Here is a 19,839-nt window from a genome sequence, read left to right on the forward strand (position 1 = left end):
TTACAGGTCCATGTTTACAGACAAATTTATAATCTTATATGTATGTTTAAATACCTTAAAGCCTTAATGAACTTATAATTTATACTCTCAAGAAGTTAAAACAGCAAATTTAATCTATAGAAAATAGAAGGAAATAAGGTTAAGAACAGAAGTTAATGAAACAAAAAAGATACAATAGAAAATATCAACTAATCCCTACGTGTCTTTTTTAAAAAAGACTAATAAAATATAATACATGTCAACAAAATGGGTATTTTGTATGTACAAGTCGTATGTATTTGAGAAAAAAGACACAAATTATCAATAACAGGATAAAGGGAGACATTGTTACCGATGTTATAAATGACTCCCAGAGATAATATTAATAAATTTTCAAACGTAATTTGGAGTAAAAGAAGGCAGACACAAAAAGCACATGCTGTATATTTTTATAAAGTTTTGAAACAGTGAAAACTAATATATTGTGTCAGAAGTCAAGATACTGCCTATATTTAGGGTTTACTGATTGGGAAGGCGTATGGATGGGATTTCTGGAGCATTGCTTTTTTCTTGATCCAAGTGATCTTTACACAAGAGTATTCACTTTGTGAAAATTCATTAAGTTGCATGTGATTTGTGCACTTTTCAATGTGCATGTTATACTTCAATAAAATACTTATTTTAGGGAGGGAGATGCAAGAGGGAAGAGATATGAGGACATATGTATATGTATAACTGATTCACTTTGTTATAAAGCAGAAACTAACACACCATTGTAAAGCAATTATACTCCAATAAAGATGTTAAAAAAAAACTTATTTTAAAATTGAGATACCATTTTGAACGTAAAAACTGCTATAAAATTTATGAATTGAATTAGATGACATACATATCATCTTCAATCTAAAGGTCATTAAATAAGCCTTTGGAAGTGTTTCACTCTAGGGATTTTTAATGCCTTCTTCTGTAGTATTATATGAGAAATACGGAGAGGATTTTCTAATCAGTAGAAAAACAAATGTGTTTTTGAAAAACAAAAGCTTAAGATGGACAAAAAGAAGAATCATGGTGTTCCCCAAAAGTTGGGGAAGAACACTCATTCTGTTGGATTGTCTCCTGGATTTTACAGTCTTGCAAAATTCATGAAGCAATAAAAGTGAAGAAAATCTGTCTGGAAAAAAAAGTGGAGTGGAATTGCCCATAATTAAATAGAAGCATGTAAGAGAAAGAAGAAATGGGAGAAGATGAACTAAAGCCATAATTCTTAGCATCTCCCTCCGACTTCCCAATGGGTAACTTCCAACCCTGGTTAGGAAGAATGTTCTCAAAACTTGCAATTGTTCCCTAGTTGCAAAGAAGGTTCTCTGTACATTTTTCTTATTCATTATGAAGAAACTTCAGGGGAGAAGGCAGCTGTATGATAAAGGAGCAGCCCTCACAGTAGAAATCCAAAAATACAGGGTTTCAATCCTACTACTCCTATAGTATAGACTATATCACCCAGGAAAAATTACTAATATCTGTAAGTTTCCATTGTTTCGCTTAAAATTAGGCATGATGTTGTCTACTTTGAAGAGTGTTTATGAGTTTCAATGTAGATAATGGTAAAGTTTGATGAGCTAAGATATTGGTTGCCTTATATTTATTATACTTGCAACAATAGGAGTATCTCAGGTTTATCAGTTTAGCAACACCCTTAAATTACCCAAGGCAACAAATGCTTAAAGAGAGCCAGACACTTATAGCCACTGTGCCAGCAGAATACCTGTAAGATAGTACAAAGTCTCAACCTTAAGGGTTCTGCTTGCTGACTGAACCTTCTACATTTAGAGGGCTTTCTCTCTCTCTCTCACTCTCTTTATATTATCTCTTCTTTCTGTTCTGTCCTCATTTTTAGCTTCCTGATGGTAATTGTTTAAATTTAAGGCTTTCTTTATGGTGTACAGATGTATTTGAATTAATAGGGTTCATATATTTCTTAAGAATAAACCCAACAGACAAGTATTACAAATTCCGTTTTTTATTATGTAGTTTCTTAGCTGCAACTTGAAATCCAATAGTAGGATATGCATGAAACAAGATGCTTGCAGCCAATATTGATACAGCAGCTATTAAACCAGTATGTTTAATCAAACCACTCATGTAGAATGCACTCTTTAAATGGAATCACCTTGGATCCAAGTGCCAATAACCACAGAATAACCAGCTCCCTGAAGAACAAAGGAATCTTCTTGACTTATAGTTATTTTCTTCACTAGGAAAATTACTATTTACTGAGATTTTTACCAAAGAATGTTTTTTTTCTCTTCCACTCTGTCATGGTTTTTGAGAATCTTGAAGTTTCACCGGCTGATTGCTAATCAGAAACGCATTAGTCTAACCTACTTTCAAAACCAGCACTTTTGATACAAATCCAATAGCTTTAGTCCTATGTTTGACTAATTCAACTTCTTAAAATTGAGAACTTCACTGATTTAGTGTTTCTCCCTCTCCTCCAAAGAAAGCTTGCTGCTGCGATCAGTTTCAAGTGGTTACCATCCAATGGCCTTATTTTCTCTAGTCCATCCAATGCTACCATGTAGATTACTTTTTCCAGTTTTCTGTTTGCCTTTTCTTTCTCATCCTCTGTAAAGAGTTCTAGTTGCTATTTAGGGACATGGTATGCTGCTCTGGATGAACGTGTTCAATATTTAAGTTGCAGATCATGGTTGTGGGGTGTGTGTGTGTGAATTTACTTTAGTTACACCTTTTTTCTTCCAAGCTTGTCATTGTTTCCATATTTCCTCATTGAAACTTCATTCTTCTCAAATGGGTTTTGGCTTAGTACCTAGTGTGACTGGGTTTTATCTATCAAAGCTCTAAATTAAACAAAAAAATTCTGGGCAAATGTCAACCTCAGAAAAATATAATGAGGTTTGTTAAGGAAAAACAGAAAAAGATGTCTGAAAAAATTGAGTTCTAGAAGTACTGGGAGGCATTAAGCTGACTTTTAGTAGGGACCTGCATAGGCTTCTTTTAAATTTTCTGTCTTAATAGTCACAAGTGTGAGCACGTCAATTTTAAGTGTATGTGTGTGTATATATATATAAATTTAGAATTGAACATACTTAGTACTTACTTTGTTTTTATGCCTCACATGATATCTGCATCACATAGCATGCTTCGCGTTAATCTTTTATTTACACACAGACACACACATACACACAACATATTTTCTCTCTCTTTCTCTCACAATCAAACAAAAAGAGAAAGAGAAAAAAGGAGGAAGGGAGGTGGCGTAGCTGCAACTGTCTCAAACCTGAACAACAGATAAGGTTGTAAATGTTTGGATTATAAGAGGCAAAATAAATATAAGATACACGGATAATTAACCAATTATCTTCAGGCTATATTTAGTGAACAGCCAACAGGAAACACGGGGCCAAAGCAATTGAGAAAGCACATGGGGTGGGGAAGTGTGAGGGGCTGGGATTCTGGGGCAGGAAGACAGACACTGAGAACAGACCATTGAGAGGACAATTCTGCTCTGTAGATGGCCTTTTAATATAAATATAATCCCTGTGGCAAAGGAACATAGCTCTGTCTTGATTTTCTAAGGCCTACTATTGGGAGTTTGGGATTGACAGGTACACACTGCTATATTTAAAATAGATAACCAACAAGGACTTACTGTATAGCACAGGGAACTCTGCTCAATATTCTGTAATAACCTAAATGGGAAAAGAATTTGGAAAAGAATAGATACATGTATACGTAATTTTTTTTTAATTTAAAAAAAAGGTATTCATGTACCGCAATGGTCAGTGCAGCACTATTTACAATAGCCAGGACATGGAAGCAACCTAAATGTCCATCAGAGGAATGGATAAAGAAGATGTGATACATATATACAATGGAATATTACTCAGCCATAAAAAGAGTGAAATAATGAATGCCATTTGCAGCAACATGGATGGACCTAGAGATTGTCATACTGAGTGAAATAAGTCAGACACAGAAAGACAAATATACGGTATCGCTTATATGTGGAATCTAAAAAAAAGGGTACAAATGACCTTATTTACAAAACAGAAGTAGAGTCACAGATATAGAAAACAGACTTATGGTTACCAGGGGGAAAGTGGGGGAGGGATAAATTGGGGGATTGGGATTGACATATACACACTACTACATATAAAATAGATTAACTAATAAGAACCTGCTGTATAGCACGGGGAACTCTACTCAATACTCTGTAATGACCTATATGGGAAAAGAATCTAAAAAAAAAAAAAGAGTGGATACATGTATATGCATAACTGATTCACTTTGTTAGACACCTGAAACTAACCCAACATTGTAAACCAACTCTACTCCAACAAAAATTTTTCAAAAAAGGTATTCTTCCAAATCACCTTGCCTGGCCTGCTCCTTGCATAGAGGTCTCTGCATATCAGTAGAGTTTGCTCAGCCAGAAAGAGGCAGAGTGAGGCTCCGAGGCCCCAGTGTCTGAGTCCACCACACTCTCCCCATTACTGACCACACCATGGAGAGGGGTGTGATGCGAGGAGCTTGGGGCTGTATACTGGTGGTGGTAAAAATAGTGATGGGAGTGAATGAGAGAGGCAGTGCAGGGGAGATCTGGGGGATTTCCTTGCGTTCACTTTTTAAGAAAAAAATCTATGGGCCTACCTCAGAAGACAACAAAGGGCATTGTGTAGGGGGTAAAAGAAAAAAAGTCACAATGGTACGATGCCAGCCAACTATGATGACATATTGCAAGGTGCTGTGTTTCCTTTTGAAAAAGTGAACAAATAGGAATATTTATAATTCATGAATTGAGGGAGATTGTTGAAATAATCCCTGGCTGCTACTATCTCAGGGCAAAAGAAAAACCCATGCAGATATGAAAAGTTTACCTCTGGTCTGAGATGTTAGTGTAGATGTTGCCAAAAAGTGCTTATTCTTGTACAATAAGTCTCAGTTTCACTTGACCCTACAACAATGAACCATCCAGACAGTAAAATGATGACAGTCATGGGAATATCTGGATACCAGGGACATTTCTAATGATAAAAATTGCATCAGCTCAGCAGCAATAGCAGGGGAAGAGGAAACCTGTGCTTATTAACTGCATATTCTTGACACTTCAGCAACTTTTATTACTTTTACAACTTTCCAAAATGCAAAGGCCTTGGGATGAAAAATATAAAAGTCTGACATACATAAAATACTCCAAACCTTACAGGAAAACTTCATCATTGCCACACCATCTGGGATAGCTTACTCCAAAAGGAAAGTCTCAGAGATTATGAAATGAACCCATTACAGCTTAGCGCCCGTTGTCCCAAGCATTGGAGAGAAATGGAAAAGTGGAGACAGAGCTGGGGACACACTTCTGAGTGAGGGCGTTATCCTGTGTGGAACGTCGCTGGTCACAGCGGCTGCTGGAGCACCCAGGACAGAACACATAAAACCGGTAAGAATGAATAGGGGCAAACACTGTGGTTGACAGTCTAGCCCATCCCAGGGATGGATCCAGAAAGATACTGGAATATAATGCTGAATTCTATTATTATTTAAGATCCACTGAGTTCGTTCTAAAAATGTTCACCCTGTATCAGTCAGATCAGCATTCAAATACTACTTCTGCCAAGTACAAGTCTGTGGCAAAATTACTTCACTTTCTCTCATCCCTGACAATAAAAATAATGCTCCCTATTTCCTGCGATTGGAAGAAGTAAGAGATAAGATATACAACACCTCTCATCCTAGCAGGTTCAGTGAAGATGTTTGATTACTTTCCCTACGGTGTCCTTTAATGTGTCAGGCATGAAGCCAAGACAGATCCTTCTGTATTGCATAGATTTGTCCAATCTCTGCATCCCTCCATTCAAGTCCAACCCCACCCCCAGAGAGAAGGTCTTCTCTACGGCAGATGTGTTCAGTCCTCCCTACAGCAAGGTTGGCCTCAGCATGAAAACAGCAGTGACCTCATTTGCTGGAATAAGGATGAGGTAATTATTGAACAATCGAAGCCACAGAAATGATTAAGGTGCTGGTGGCATTTACTTATGCAGAAACATTAATAGAGTTAAACAATTGTAAGCTGGCCAAATGGTAAGGAGGATAAAAAGCCGTGAACAAATATTTAAAGGGCATAATGTAACTCAGGCTAGGCAGGAATTATTTACAGAAATTTAAAGAGCTACAATGAGGCATGTGGTAGAATAAAAAGACATCAGGCAATGAGATTCTGACTATTTTCAAGACCCTTTCAAAATGGAGAGAATTGTTAGATTCTGGAGAAAACAATTGTCCATCAAACATTCAAGATTTCCCTGTGAAAAGATAACATATTCATGATGTAGCCACTGAACCCAGTAGTTACATATCCCCCTGGAGAAACTACCAAGAAGAGATAATAGAACTCTGTCTATAAAATTATTCCTAAACTCTAATTGCCAAAACTTCACTATTTCCCATACCTTAGATGTCCTCTGTCACTCTAACAGGATATTTTAAAAATTCAAAAATGCAAATGTAAAAAGTTACCTTAACTTTGTCACCAGAGCTAATAATTATGTATCTATTTTTAATAGAGAGATACATAAGGGAACATATTAGCATTACTTGAAATCAAATATTATCAGTGAAAACATTCCACATACAGAAAATAAATTTTGTTAAATAGCTCTCTTACATTTAGGACTGTTCCTTTCTGTACAGTGCTTGAATTTGAGTGATGTTGAGTGATTTTAGTTTGCCAATTATTATTGACTATGATAGCAATGAAAGAGTTTGAAAAAAGAGTGATTACCTAGTCACAAACCTATATTTGACAATAAAGACAAAAATTTTTAAAACTAACTAACTCTTAGAAAGACCATTCAAATTCTTCTCTATATTTTGTAGAGGCAAGTCACTCAGGCCCAATACAAATGCATGTGATGAAAAGGATCTTCTCCCAAGTAAGAAAACACCATTGCCTTCTAGTGGTACCTGAGGACCAACTGAGTACCTACAGTGTCTGGCAGGCCATCACGGGGCATGATGGCAATAGTTAACCCATTAACATATTTAGAAATCCAAATATGCCATAACTATGAAAAGATCACATGAATGGCTTTAGTGGTGTAAATGGCATGTTAAAAGTATTTTGATGCTAACTTTACCCACATTATAGTGAAAAATACAAATTTATTGTGTCAGTTGAATTCCAAATGCTGTACCAGTAGGATAAGGACTGAGAGGAAACCCTTGGATTTGACCACTTGCAGGTCCTTGGTGACCTTGACAAGAGCAGCTTATTGGTGGGGACAGAAACCTGATTAGAAAGGGTTCAAGACAGAGTGGGAGGAGGGAAACTGGAGATTTCTTTTTCAAGAAGTTTTGCCAATAAAAGATAATTGGTTTAATAACAAGAGAGGAATGCATAATCAAGAGGAGATTAACTTTTAAGATGAGCTATATTACGGCAGATTTATATGCTGATGAGAATAATACAGCATGATATAGAAATTATATGATGCAGAAGAGAAAGGGAAATATTGGATTGATGTCCCTGAGTAGGGGAAACGATCTGTTCCTCAATTTGTAGAGGTCTTGACCTTAAATAGGAGCACTAAGAGTTCATTCCCAAGTTCAGTAGGGAAAAGGGGAAAGTGGATAGATCTGCAGATACGTTTGTAAAAGCAGTTGTGGAGTATATGGAAATTTATTTCTGATAATTTCTGTTTTCTCAGAAAAATAGAAGAACATAGTTGACAGTGGGGATGGGGGAGGAGGTATAGATGTCTGAAGAGAAATAAGATAAGAAATATAATCTATTTAAGCGGAAAGAGATTTTTAAAAAATGTACCAAGGGCCCACTTGATGTTACTGACTATGGATTTAAAGTAGAACCAATTCATGCATGTGTGTGTTTTTCTTCAGGCAAAATCAGCTGTGTAGGTGGAGGCACAAAGTAGGTGGGCAGTTGGATTAACCAGTTAGTTTTACCACGTAAGCAAAGTAAGAAGAAAAGAAGAGTCAGATAAGCCAATAAAATATCTAAATAACACATAACTAGATTTGTAAGCCTGCCCCAGAAATAAACATTCATCCATGTGCAATCTCTATAAAGTACATAATACAATTTAAAAACAACTTAGCCTTGACTACATTACATTTTTCTGGTATTGGTATTAAGAATAAGATCTAAGAATTCATTGGAAAAGGACTGTGAACCAATGTGTTAACTCAAAAGCAGCATAAAACATATATTATCTAGATTTCTAGCCATCTATAATTTTTATGATTGATTTGTGACTCCATAACCTTGTTGGTTTGCTTCAGTTTATCATGTACAATAAAGCCAATAAGGAACGTAACAACAAGGCTTCCTAACAGAAATAAGAAATGTTGAAAATATATAATCTAAGAAAATTAATGAAAAATTAATGGAAGACCTATCATGGAAGTCACTACACGCTCATGAAAGCCCTCCAAATTAATCCTTTTCAGAATTTCAGGTCAATGCTGCAATTCATTAGGAAGATAACATCAAACGTGTCACTTCCAAACACTTGTTGGAAAACCAAAGCTACATTCCTATGTCAAAAATGGCTTGGTAAAATACAGCATTTATTTATTTCCTGTCTCTTTCCCCAAATCCCACGAATAAGTCTCTAATTCCAGGCAAACTTTCCTACACCCTCAATTTTAAAGAGTAAATAACACATTATTACATGAATCCAATCAACAGATATATATGGTGAGCATCTACTATGTGCCTTGAAATAATGTGTCTTCCATTAATGTTGATGTCATGAAGAACTGAGAGTGTAAAGTAGTGAGAAGAATAGAGGACTGAAGGACCAATTTGCTCTTGAATTCCGGTTTTATCACTCGCTACGTGTAAATCTTTTGGCAAAACTCAAATTTTTTGAGTATTAGTTTCCTTTGCTATGAAATGGTGATGAATCTCAACTAATTGAAGTAACGAAATAAAACATGTGGCAATTGAGAATTGGCACTGGTTAAGAGTAGGGACCCTGGAGTCAGCCTGGAACCTGGCTTTTAAAACCAGCTCCACTCTTTAATGTTATGTAAACTTGGACAATTTACTCATTCTTTTCTTTGGTTTTTAGATACCTTATTTATAAAATGGATAGATGGGTAATATTTTAGTGTATCATCAATTAATGCATAATGTAGCGTACCTACTACATAAGCTTGTTGTGAGGATGAAACAGAACTCAAGAGCACAGTGCCTGAGTCAATTATAGCCGTTGCCATGTGCACACTGATCTCAACTGCCACTCTATGCTGTAACTTGTAAATCCTGAGAAATACAGGATTTTTCATTCATTCAGTAAATGCTGTGGAGTGTTATCTATATGCCAGGCGCTGGTGAGACACTGACTTTTAAGTGGCTGTCCCCCATCATCATACCATATGCGTCCCTATTAAACCTGATACCAAAGAACTATAAAAGCACAGGGTGAAACACATATTCCACAAAAAATATTTCACACAATACAGCTTTATGAAAATAACCTTTTCTTTCCTGAATGACAAAGTGGTAACTATCATAAAATGGTTTCTATAAAAGGTGGCTAGATTCCTACTACCATACCATACTGCTAGCCTTCACCCCCAGGAAACAGTGAATGGTGATATATTCATTATTAGATAAAACTACTAAATTATAGTAATTTCTTAAAATGAATGCTGGAATCATTATAGATAAAATTACTAAATTAGTTTTCTGTTCATGTCAACACAGTGCAGTTGACTTTAAATTGCATCAACCCCCCTAAAATGGTCTCTTATATGCTTGAGTTTACCATTATGTTTTTGGTTTTCGTTTGGTTTTTTTTGCTTGTTTTTAGCCCTTGAGTGCCAAAATGACAATATTTAAAACATCACACACAATTTGTATTATCTAAATATGATAGCCCTTTGTGGCTAAAATTTCTCACCATTTGGAGAGGAATTAATATACCGTTTACCTAGAAAGAAACCTAGATTTTGGAACTAAGTGATAAATCAGATTGAAAAATACTTCATCTACCTTTCCCTTTCAATTTCTGCCATTATTTTAAAATTAGTAAATAAAATTTAGAAGATATCATTTTACATTGAAGAGAGCGGAGGTTTCTGTCTATTTTAAAATAATTTTCTTATAGTAACATTATATAGACTAAAATTATTAACAGACAAACAGAATTTGGGAGGTAAATGTAAAAGAGTTGTACTAATAATTATAGTAATTTGAAATATAAAGTGAAATCTGTAACTGATAACAGTAACCTAGTGGGGGGTTTGAGAGGAATTGTTGCTTCCGAAATCTTATATAAAGAAATGTCAAAGGATTTCTTCACCAGTTAATAGTACTGACCATTTTCTCAATATAAGTAAACTCATCTCAATCAATGAATCTAACTTAACCCAAAGCAAACCATCTTACTTAACCTTACTTGCATCTTACCTGACCTACTATGCTCTCTTACACTTTCCATATCCACCACTTAATTTATTGCACCATAGTGGTATTATCCTTTTTCAGAAGCCTATAGCGAATGCAGAATGTTTGAAATCATAACAATTAAGCCACAGAAAAAATATATACGGAAGCAAGGTCAATGTTTTTAAAAAAATCTTTAAAATTGTTTTATGTACCAAGTCAGTAATATGCCCATAATATCTCTTACTTAGAAACCCTACATTTGACAAAATAGCCCTTGTTAAAAAAATGAGACAGTTCAGATTAGAAAAACTATAATTTTGTCTTGCCTTAATAAACATAACAAATAATAAAACTCTGATTATCAAAAAGTTAGCAACAGGTATTATCAAAAGATAGGAAGACTCCCACAGACATCACCCTAAAAAAGTAAAAAAAAAAAATACACTTCTGAAAAGAAAAGGAAGATGATCTTTTGGGAGAAAAATACTCTCTTGTTTTATTTTGACCTAAAGAGCCCAAATAAGCAGGCGGTCTTTGCATTTTCAATGGTGATGGCTCAGAAGCAGTAGCACAAGAACGGTGGACTTTCGATAACTCTTGGCTGTTGATTATTTTCTGAGGGTGAGCATGGCTTTCCTTAGATAGTACCTTGTTAAGAAGGAAGACCACTTCTCTTTTATTAGGATAGCTGAGAGTTTCATTATCACAGAGGAACAAAATAAATATATATAGGCATATATATATATTTCTGCCTTTTATACAAAAGAGTAAGTTGAAAACAATTTTTACGTAGCTCATTTTTCAGTCCTTGTTTCTTACGACATCTGTAATTTAAGTAAATGTGTCAGTAAGAAACCCACAAAACTATTGAGTAAACATACATGACACATGATACCATGGCTCCTATGACAGTAGCCAAAAAAAGAACAGATTTCAAAACACAATTGCATTAGCTATACCAAAGATTTTGAAAGGTTATTATCCTATAAAAATGAAAGATCTTGTTTGGTTTAAAAGCTAATAACAAAAATGCAACACTTTTAGGATAAAATGTTCATATACGTCATTGCACGTAGGTTCTATTTCAGTTTTCTTTTTTTCTTGTTGAGATTCCAAATAATAAAACTGTTTGCAAATTTTTGGTTTCCTTGTACCTTCTTATTTCTTTAGCTAAATTAACAGATATTCTAAGTATCTGTTTTCATACATTAAGCCTTAGAGTGAGGTTGGTTATATTCTTGCATTCTTGAGAGTAACTCACAAATATGTAGTCACATTCCAATCCCTGAAAAAAGGGATAGATTATATTGTGTATATTTAGGGAAAGTAAAAAAGATATAAAATTTTGAAAAGTATATTTACTTCTAAAATGGGCTAGTTAGAGCACTTTGGTTCAGAGACACTTTTTCAGCTTTGGAGATGTTGACATTCCTTATTTCACTTCAATCTGAGGGCAGTGACAAGTACCCAGGGCATGGCAGACACTCTGTCAAGATTTGAGGGCCTATGAGTGCAGAAAACAGAGACGCTGCTCCCAACTACAATCTGCTGAATATGTGTGCAAATTAATTATTATTGGGCATAAACAACAATCATGAGGTATAAAATGGAGAATTATTTTTACTTCTCTGCAATGAGGGAAGACTTCTCAGAGGAGTTGGCACTTTTTTTCAAGCTTCAAGAAATGGGGATAATTTCAACAGGTGAAGAGAGAAGAAAGAAGAATCTATGCACGGAGTGAAGCACAAACAAAAGCACAGGGATTTGAAACCATGTGGTTGAATTTTGTGGGGGTTTTTGGTTTTGTTTTTTAAAGACCAAGTCTTTTATTTTATATTTTAAAGATTTTTTTCTGATGTGGACCATTTTTAAAGTCTTTGTTGAATTTGTTACAATATTGCTTCTGTTTTATGTTCTGGTTTTTTGGCTATGAGGCATGTGGGATCTTAGCTCCCCCACCAGGGATCGAACCCGCACCCCCTGCATTGGAAGGCAAAGTCTTAACTATTGGACTGCCAGGGAAGTCCCTAGTTGAACTTTGAATGATGTTTGGAGTCTAAGGAGTTAGAGGAAGAGTAGAGGAAGATGAATCTGGAAAGGTAAGATAAAATGTGATGCTCACCACGACCACTAAGCCATCTTGCAAATTTCTCTCCTTTACAGATACAAAAGCCATCCTTTTATGGGGGTAGGAGGTGGTCAGAGTTGGGGGGTAAGGTTTGACCAAAAGGGATAAATAAATATGTCATACTCTTTATATTAAATTACTACTTAAAGGAGGATTAAAAAGAAAAAATCCCTACATTTAAGAAACGTATACTACTCTTTCCCAAAAGACAAAATATCGAGCTATTCCTTATTTTGTTGGCAAACATGTCAAATATATTTGTATTTCCTTGTCAAAATGCAAACTGCAGACAACATAGACATGATATAAAATAACAGTGTACTTAAAGTTTCTACACCTCCCTTGCTTCTCCCAACAGGCTAAGGTTATTCCCACCTCAGGGGCTTCACACACATTGTTCTTCTAACCTCTGCATCCTTCTCAGATGTCAGCATTCAACCTGTAGCTCTTGGTGTGGCCACCCTGCCTACTTGATCTAATTAGGTCCCTCTTCCTCCCCACCCTCACCCCCCCACCCCCGTGGTTCTCTACCTCAGCCCTCTATGTGGGACTTTGGGACTTTGTAATTTTTTGGGACTTTGACTTTTGTAATTCATATTAACTTGTTCCTTGCCATATGCAGTGACTTTCTACCCCATGTCTGTAAGCTCCTTGATGGAGGGAGATTCGTCTGTTCTTTTCAACACTCCACATATAATACCTGGAACAGGACCTGACATATTACAAAGATTCAATAACTATTTGTCAAATTAATAATTTTCAAATACAAAGATATGTGGAATTGTCATACCTAAAAGTTATATCTTGAAATTAACAAATCAGACTTTTAAAATTTCCTAGGGTCAGTTCTTAGGCAAAGAGTGAGTATAGGAGGAAAAGGAAAATATGCTTATGCTTAAAAAATGTTTCCTAAAAGAATATTTAATTAAATAATAAAATAATTATGTATAGTTATATTTAATAATATATTGTAAAATCATGTAACTATATATCATATATGATTTACATAACATAGTTTTAGTATTTCTTTGGTTTAAATTAATAATTAATTCCTTTCTGATACTCAAGGGATATATCTATATTTTTCTTCACTAAAGAATATATTTCTTGATATATAAGATATATGAGAAGGATAAAAGGAAAGGTTTTGATGAGATTTCCTCTGGCTTATCTTCTTTTCCATTCTCCCACCAAAAATAAGGTAGCAGAAGTGACTTCAAATATATCACTGCAAACTCATGAATGTCAAGAGAACAGTCAGGGTTGCAAATGTTGAAATAGACTATCAGAGAGCTCAGATGCCTTTCTTTATCTGGTAAAAAGTTAAAATTCATCCCCATCTTAAAATTCACAAGTGTAAAGCAAACCCTCCTCCATCACCCGATATGACACAGAACATTTATTGTTCATATTTATAAAAGAATCTACTGGTTTATACTTAAAGAATATGTACTAAGTTTTAATCATCATTTATATTAAACAGTCCTATCTAGAAGAAACTATGTTTCTTTACTTCAAATAGATGGCAACACTGGAGCTCTACCTGGTGAAAACTGTGTTCTAAAAGATAATCAGATGAAATTAGGGGAGAAGCAAATATGTTAAGTCATGATAATGTGACCCTCCATGTGTCAACGATGTTTAAAACAGTTGAGTTGGTCTTATAATACCAAGGTTTGCTGGATCATCCTCTAGGCTAAAGTGTAAAATTAAAGTCCATTTTTCTTAATAGCTTCTACACTGGTCTGAAAATATTGTCCCCGAACTCTTCATCATGAAATTCCTTCTTTTATAGCTATATAATTTATCTACCTTAAAAATGCCATTCTGATTTTCCTCAGATGTTTGCCTTCTAAGCTAGATTCTAAGAGCAAGTAACTCCAATTTCTAACTGTGACAATGAGCGATTAAAAAAAAAATTAGTTCTAGTCTTTGTTTAAAGAAGCATTGAAACTTTCGGTCGTAAATCTGCAATTGTGTGGGGGACACACACACATACACACATTCACATAGATACACACGTACAGCATATGCTTCTCTCACACATCTTTGGAACAACAGGAAACTTAAAATAAATACAGCTGGGCACCAGGAATACAATGTGCTGGGCAAACATATACTCCTATTAACGTAAATATATTCTTCAGTGTTTCCTGCCGGGCCCACTTAGTAATGAAAAGCAAGCAATCCCCATTTCTCCCACAAAACACCCCACATGCTCTCCAAACAACCACCCCTAGCAACTGGATGTGGAGAGGAACGGAAAGGAACAAAAGGCGCTGGGCTCCAGCTCAGGAGTGAGTCGCCTTCTCAGACCCTGGCATTTTAAAGGCAGCAACAGAAGGTCATGCTGGGCATTAGCTATGTCTCAAAAAATATGTATAGTAAGGCAACTATTAGAGTCACCCGTATGTAGTAACTGCTTCTTTGGCCTCACGCAATTCGCGAGTCCTTGAATCGAAACTACCACGTAGAAGGGACGTCTGCCAAACCCCCAATGGGGACTCGTTCTCCGCCGTCTGCGCCCCTCTCCTCATCCCAAGATGCGACCCAAGGGCTTCAGAGTGACCCGTGCTGCCCGCGAAGCAGCCTTCCAGTAAATCTCCTGAACTGGCTCTCAGCTCCAACACACCCTCGGCTCGCTTCTCTTACCCCAGCCCCTGCTGAGCGCAAGGCAGGGGCCAGCCCCTCCGCCAAGGTCCGGGAGCCGAGGGGGCTCCAGGAGACCCGGGAGGCCAGACCCAGAAATTCCCGGCATCTCCAACCGGGCTGGAAGCAGCCGGCGCGACCCCAGGGGAGCCAAGACCCTCAGGGCAGAAAGAGGTTTTCCCTGGGAGCCGGCCCGCGTCGGACTCGGAGGGCGAGAGGCAGTGGCGGGAGCGGGCCAACCTGCCGGCGCCTGGCGGCTTGAGTTTTCAGTGGCTACAGGTTGCCTGGGAGCAGATGCCCAGCTCCCGAGGGCGGCAGGCGCTCGGAGCGCTCGGGAGCGAGACTTGTGTTGGGGGGGGGGGGGGGTGAGAGATGGAGGGAGGCAGGGGAGCCCGAAAAGGCCCCACGCAGGCGGGGACAGGGGAGAGATCCGAGGGCGCGCCTCCCAACCGGGACCCGCACAGACCTTGGCGCCGCAACCTGCGCTTCTTGCGGCCGAAGATGCGCACTTTGGAGAAGATGTCCACCAGGTTGCCGTTGCAGAGCCCGCGGTTCCTGCTGGGACTGCTCCGCCTCCTGCCGGCGGACGGCCGGTCCCAGTGCTGCTCCCGCGCCTGCCGCTTCTGGCGGATCAAGCCGCTGGCGATGGCCGCGGCCATGGTGGCCCCGGGACCGGGTCCGGAGGAGGGCGGGGCCGAGGGGAGGGAGCTGGGGGCACAGAGCGGGAAGGGCCGGCGAGGAGGGCAGGCCGGAGGGGCCGGGCCGGGGGCTGGGAGCGCTCAGTCCCGCCTGGGACCCATCGCCCTCTCCGCGGAGCGCGGGGCCGGGCCCGCAAATGCGCCCGGGGCGCGGCGGCGCGAACGCCGGGAGCCCGAGGTCGTGCCCGCCGCCGCCGCCGCGTCGGAGCCGGGACCGGGGCCGGGGCCGGGGCCGCGGGCGCCGCCGCTCGCGCCGCCTTCCTGCCCGGCCCGCCTCCCGGGCGGGAGGTCGAGCCGGCTGCCTTCTTCCCGAGCAAGGGATGGAGGGCAGGTGCCGGCCGGGTCCCGCGCGTCGGTCCGCCCAGAGCGCGCTGGGCAGGACTCAGCGTCGGACTCGAGCGGCCCCCCGGCCAGTGCCGCCGCTGCCGCCCGCTCTCGGAGTCCGCCGGTGATCGTCAAGTGTCTTGGAGATCAGCATCTGGAGAGCGCAATCTTCTCCCCGGAGATCTCAAATCAGAGCGCTTCGTTCCCAGCCCGCTACACTCCCCTCCCGTCCCCCTCCTAGGCCAGTCTTCAGAAGGAAAGAAAAAGGTATATATATAATAAGGACTTTAAAAAATATTAGTAATACTGTAAAAGAAAGCCAAAACCGATGGCAGGGGGTGGGGTGGTGAGAGGCTGAGCCAAAGCGGGTGGAATTGAAGGAATTATCAGTGCGCTTTTTCTTGGATGAAACTCGCAGGTCTCCGAGGCTTCCGAGGCTTAGCGAGGGCTTCTGGATCTTAACGTGCCTCCTGGTCCACAGAAACTCTCAGCCGTGGTTGGAACGCAAGGTGGTTTCCGCCCTCCCCGCTAATCCCTTCAGCACCAGAGCCTCTCCAGCCCGGGAAGGAGGAGGGGGCGGGGGGGAGGGAGGAGAGTGTGTCCCGAGGAGGGAGGCGCCTCCACTCCCTACCTAATCCACCCAAACTTGCTGGACTCTCCCTTCTGCTCCCAGGAAAAGCAGGCTTGTCGTGTTGAAACCGTAGCAGAGCAAGAAGGAGAGAGGAGGGAAGGGGACAAGACGTGGAGAGGTGGTGCAGAAAGACCCCCTTCCCAAATTTGCTCTCTAGCACTTGGAGGAAGAGATGGCAGCAGCTGTAGCTGCTGCAGAACGGCAGCGGGAACGGAATGCTGAAGAAGCTACCACAGAATATTAAGGGCGGGCGGGGTGTCACAGTATTCCAGCGACAACAGAAAGCAGCCAGACTGAGGGACACTCCAGTCTGAGCTGCCGTCTTTGGCGTCCCTGGGTAGGGAGCCAGGGGGCAAAGCATATGAACTATGTCTGAAATTCAAATACAACAGCTGCTGCCTCTTCTCCTTGACTTCCTGTCTGTGTCCTGGCAGCATTCTGTCATGGATAACCAAAAACATGAAGGTCCAGGAGGAGGGGAACCAGTGCAGAGCACCCTAGAAAAGGAGGTTGGGAGAGAAACAATGCGTGCTTGGATGAATACAGATCCTTGGTTCCTAGGACACACTCCGAGCCACAGAACTATAAGTAGCTTTTGCTCCTATGGCTTCTTACCGTTTCCTCTTCCCTTTAGACTGTTTGCTTATCATTCCAAGAAGGTAAAGAAAAGAAACACACAAACTAGACTTCTTTCAATCCAGTGTGAAGAACGGAGGAAAGAAAACTCATCTGATAATTAGTACTTGTAACAATCACTTTTCTGGTGACCGCTTTAGAGCTGGAAAGAGGAGAGACACACTCGCAAGGCAGCCCTGAGAGCAGTTCTGAACCAACACCCACTTTCTCTTTGCCTCAGGAATAGGCAGTAAAGTACTACAGAGACTTGCAACCAGGCAAGTGGGAGAAGTTCAGACAAGGGCTGATTACAGGGAGGCTAGACACATTCTGCTCTAGGGAACTTATCCACAGTCTCTCCAAGGAAGCAATTAGTGCTCAGCTGTTTTTCACTGTATTTACCAATAAGCCTCTCTTGGGGAAGAGAATTTCATCTAAGAGGAGTGTGTAGATTTGGGTCCAATGCAGATATCATTGGATTTAGGATAATGTACATACTATTTAACATTAAAGAACATACTCTGTAAGCTTATTTTCCCCACCTTACCATGTTTTATATACATGAAATCTATATATATGTAACAACTACGATTATTAAAAGGAATATGCATGAATAATTTTCCCAGGAATTTGCAATCCTTAATCTCCTATGAGATAGAAAAAGTGAAGAAAAAAGGGTGTGTTAACTATTTTGCTCCATGTCTACCTTTTTTTTTCTCTCTCTCTTTTACATGTCTTTGTTCTTACATGTTTACTAAGTGTATTTAGTATTGCCATGCTCTTGCTTTAAAAGGGAAGGACATTTGCAGAGATGGATACATCTAATAAAAGGCTATTCAAGTGTTTCTTTTAAGAAATTCACCAAAATAAGTCGTATTGAACAGAAATAGTAGCTACTCCTACCTTCCATTATTGAAGAGTGGCTATCTGGACATTTCAGACAGTACAGATTGGAATTTCCGAACGACTTTACAATTAAAGCAAACATATTTACCTAAAGCTAGTAATGAGTTTTTCAAAGAAGCAAAATGTTAAGTATAGTGACCTTTTCAATCTAGTACAACTGCCCCAAATTACATAACCTAGTTAGCTTCTTTTTTTTAATCCTCGTGATATACGTGTGTAGTATAATAATTTGAACAGAGTGAGATTAAGCTGCTTCTTATTATAGCTGTGTTAATTCTTTTCTTTCCAGGCATTTTCTTACAATTCAGGGTTCTCCCCAATTCCCTGGATTGTATAATCCAAGGGAAGGTCGGTTTTTTGTCTCCTTCGGACCCCTCCCTTCAACGCCCAGCTGCGGTTCAGCACCACGGACAAGGATCCGGCCACAGCCAGGGCGCGCGGAGAGCAAGCAGGTTCCCCTGAGCGTGGGCGCGCTGCTGGCTTCGAGAGGCTCCGATACTCTCTGCCCTTAAAAGCAGCTTTCCGCTGCCCAGCCCAAGCCACCCAAGGCGGAAAGGAAATTAATCCTCACGGCTTCCACTGGCATTAGTAACCCACATTGGAGCATGAAGCTTTTCAGCTTTTTGAGAACCAAGAAATACTCTCTCCTGATGTATTCCAACGCCTGGCGCAGCGCCTGAAACAGCGGACTCCTCAGTCCCGGGGCGTCTACTCAGAGTGTGAATTTCACAAGCCTTAAACGCTTCTGTCTGAGGTGGTTTCTGGTTTTAAGGGAGCATGGGGTGGGGGGAAGCACTTGGGCTAATCAAGGTCTTTTAGCTTCATCTCTACGTTTTCCTTTTACCTCCCCAAAACGCTGTTTAGTTGTTTACAGATAGAGGTAAGCGAAAGAAAACGCAAGAGAGCCATCTGCTGTCTTAAGCTGTGATAAAAGCGTGTGCAAAAAACCAGAGTGAAAACCGTTCAGGGCGGGTGAACCGAAATCCATACCTTGCTGTAATTCAGAAAATAATGTTACACTCATGAGAACCGCCTCGGTGTCGTTCATTTCACCTTTGAATGTACAAAAACAAACAATATAGTACTGATCAGGTAGAGTGGCTCCTGACCAACCTGTTAGGCGTCTGAACTCTGATTTCAGACAGTCTCGTTCATTTCTGGATTTTGCTCCATCCTGGCTGTATAATGACCTCCAGTGAGTTGCTTCAGTTTCTCTCAGCCTCAATTTCCTCACCTCTAAAACTGAGATGATAATAAAATCTCCTTCTTAATTCTTGCGAGGTTAAATTTAGTAATGTAAAGATCCTTGTCCATTGTCTGGTACATCCTCAGTGCTTAAAAATGACAGCTATTATTGTCATGATGTCCCAGATCACTCATTTCTATCTCGGAAATTCTTTTCCAATTTCCATGTCTTTTTCAAGATCAAAATGTATGTATTCCCATGTATATTTCCTCACCTCCGAACTGGGTACTT

The 19,839-nt window shown here is 39.7% G+C and overlaps 1 protein-coding gene across 2 annotated transcripts in view; it reads right to left on the reverse strand.

Moving 5' to 3' along the window:
• FGF14 (fibroblast growth factor 14) overlaps window positions 1–19,839 on the reverse strand; it is a 615,927-nt gene that overhangs the window by 155,431 nt on the left and 440,657 nt on the right. Inside the window, exon 1 of one of the 2 annotated variants that reach the window (XM_059995781.1) lies at window positions 15,655–15,847. The exons of the other annotated variant lie outside the window; for it this stretch is intronic. Within the exon in view, the coding sequence (XP_059851764.1) occupies window positions 15,655–15,847 (193 nt within the window). Of the gene's footprint in view, window positions 1–15,654; window positions 15,848–19,839 lie in introns of those variants that run through there. 2 annotated transcript variants of the gene reach the window in all.

This window comes from Delphinus delphis, chromosome 18 (assembly GCF_949987515.2).
Source record: "Delphinus delphis chromosome 18, mDelDel1.2, whole genome shotgun sequence".
In the NCBI taxonomy this organism is placed as follows: Eukaryota; Metazoa; Chordata; class Mammalia; order Artiodactyla; family Delphinidae; genus Delphinus; species Delphinus delphis.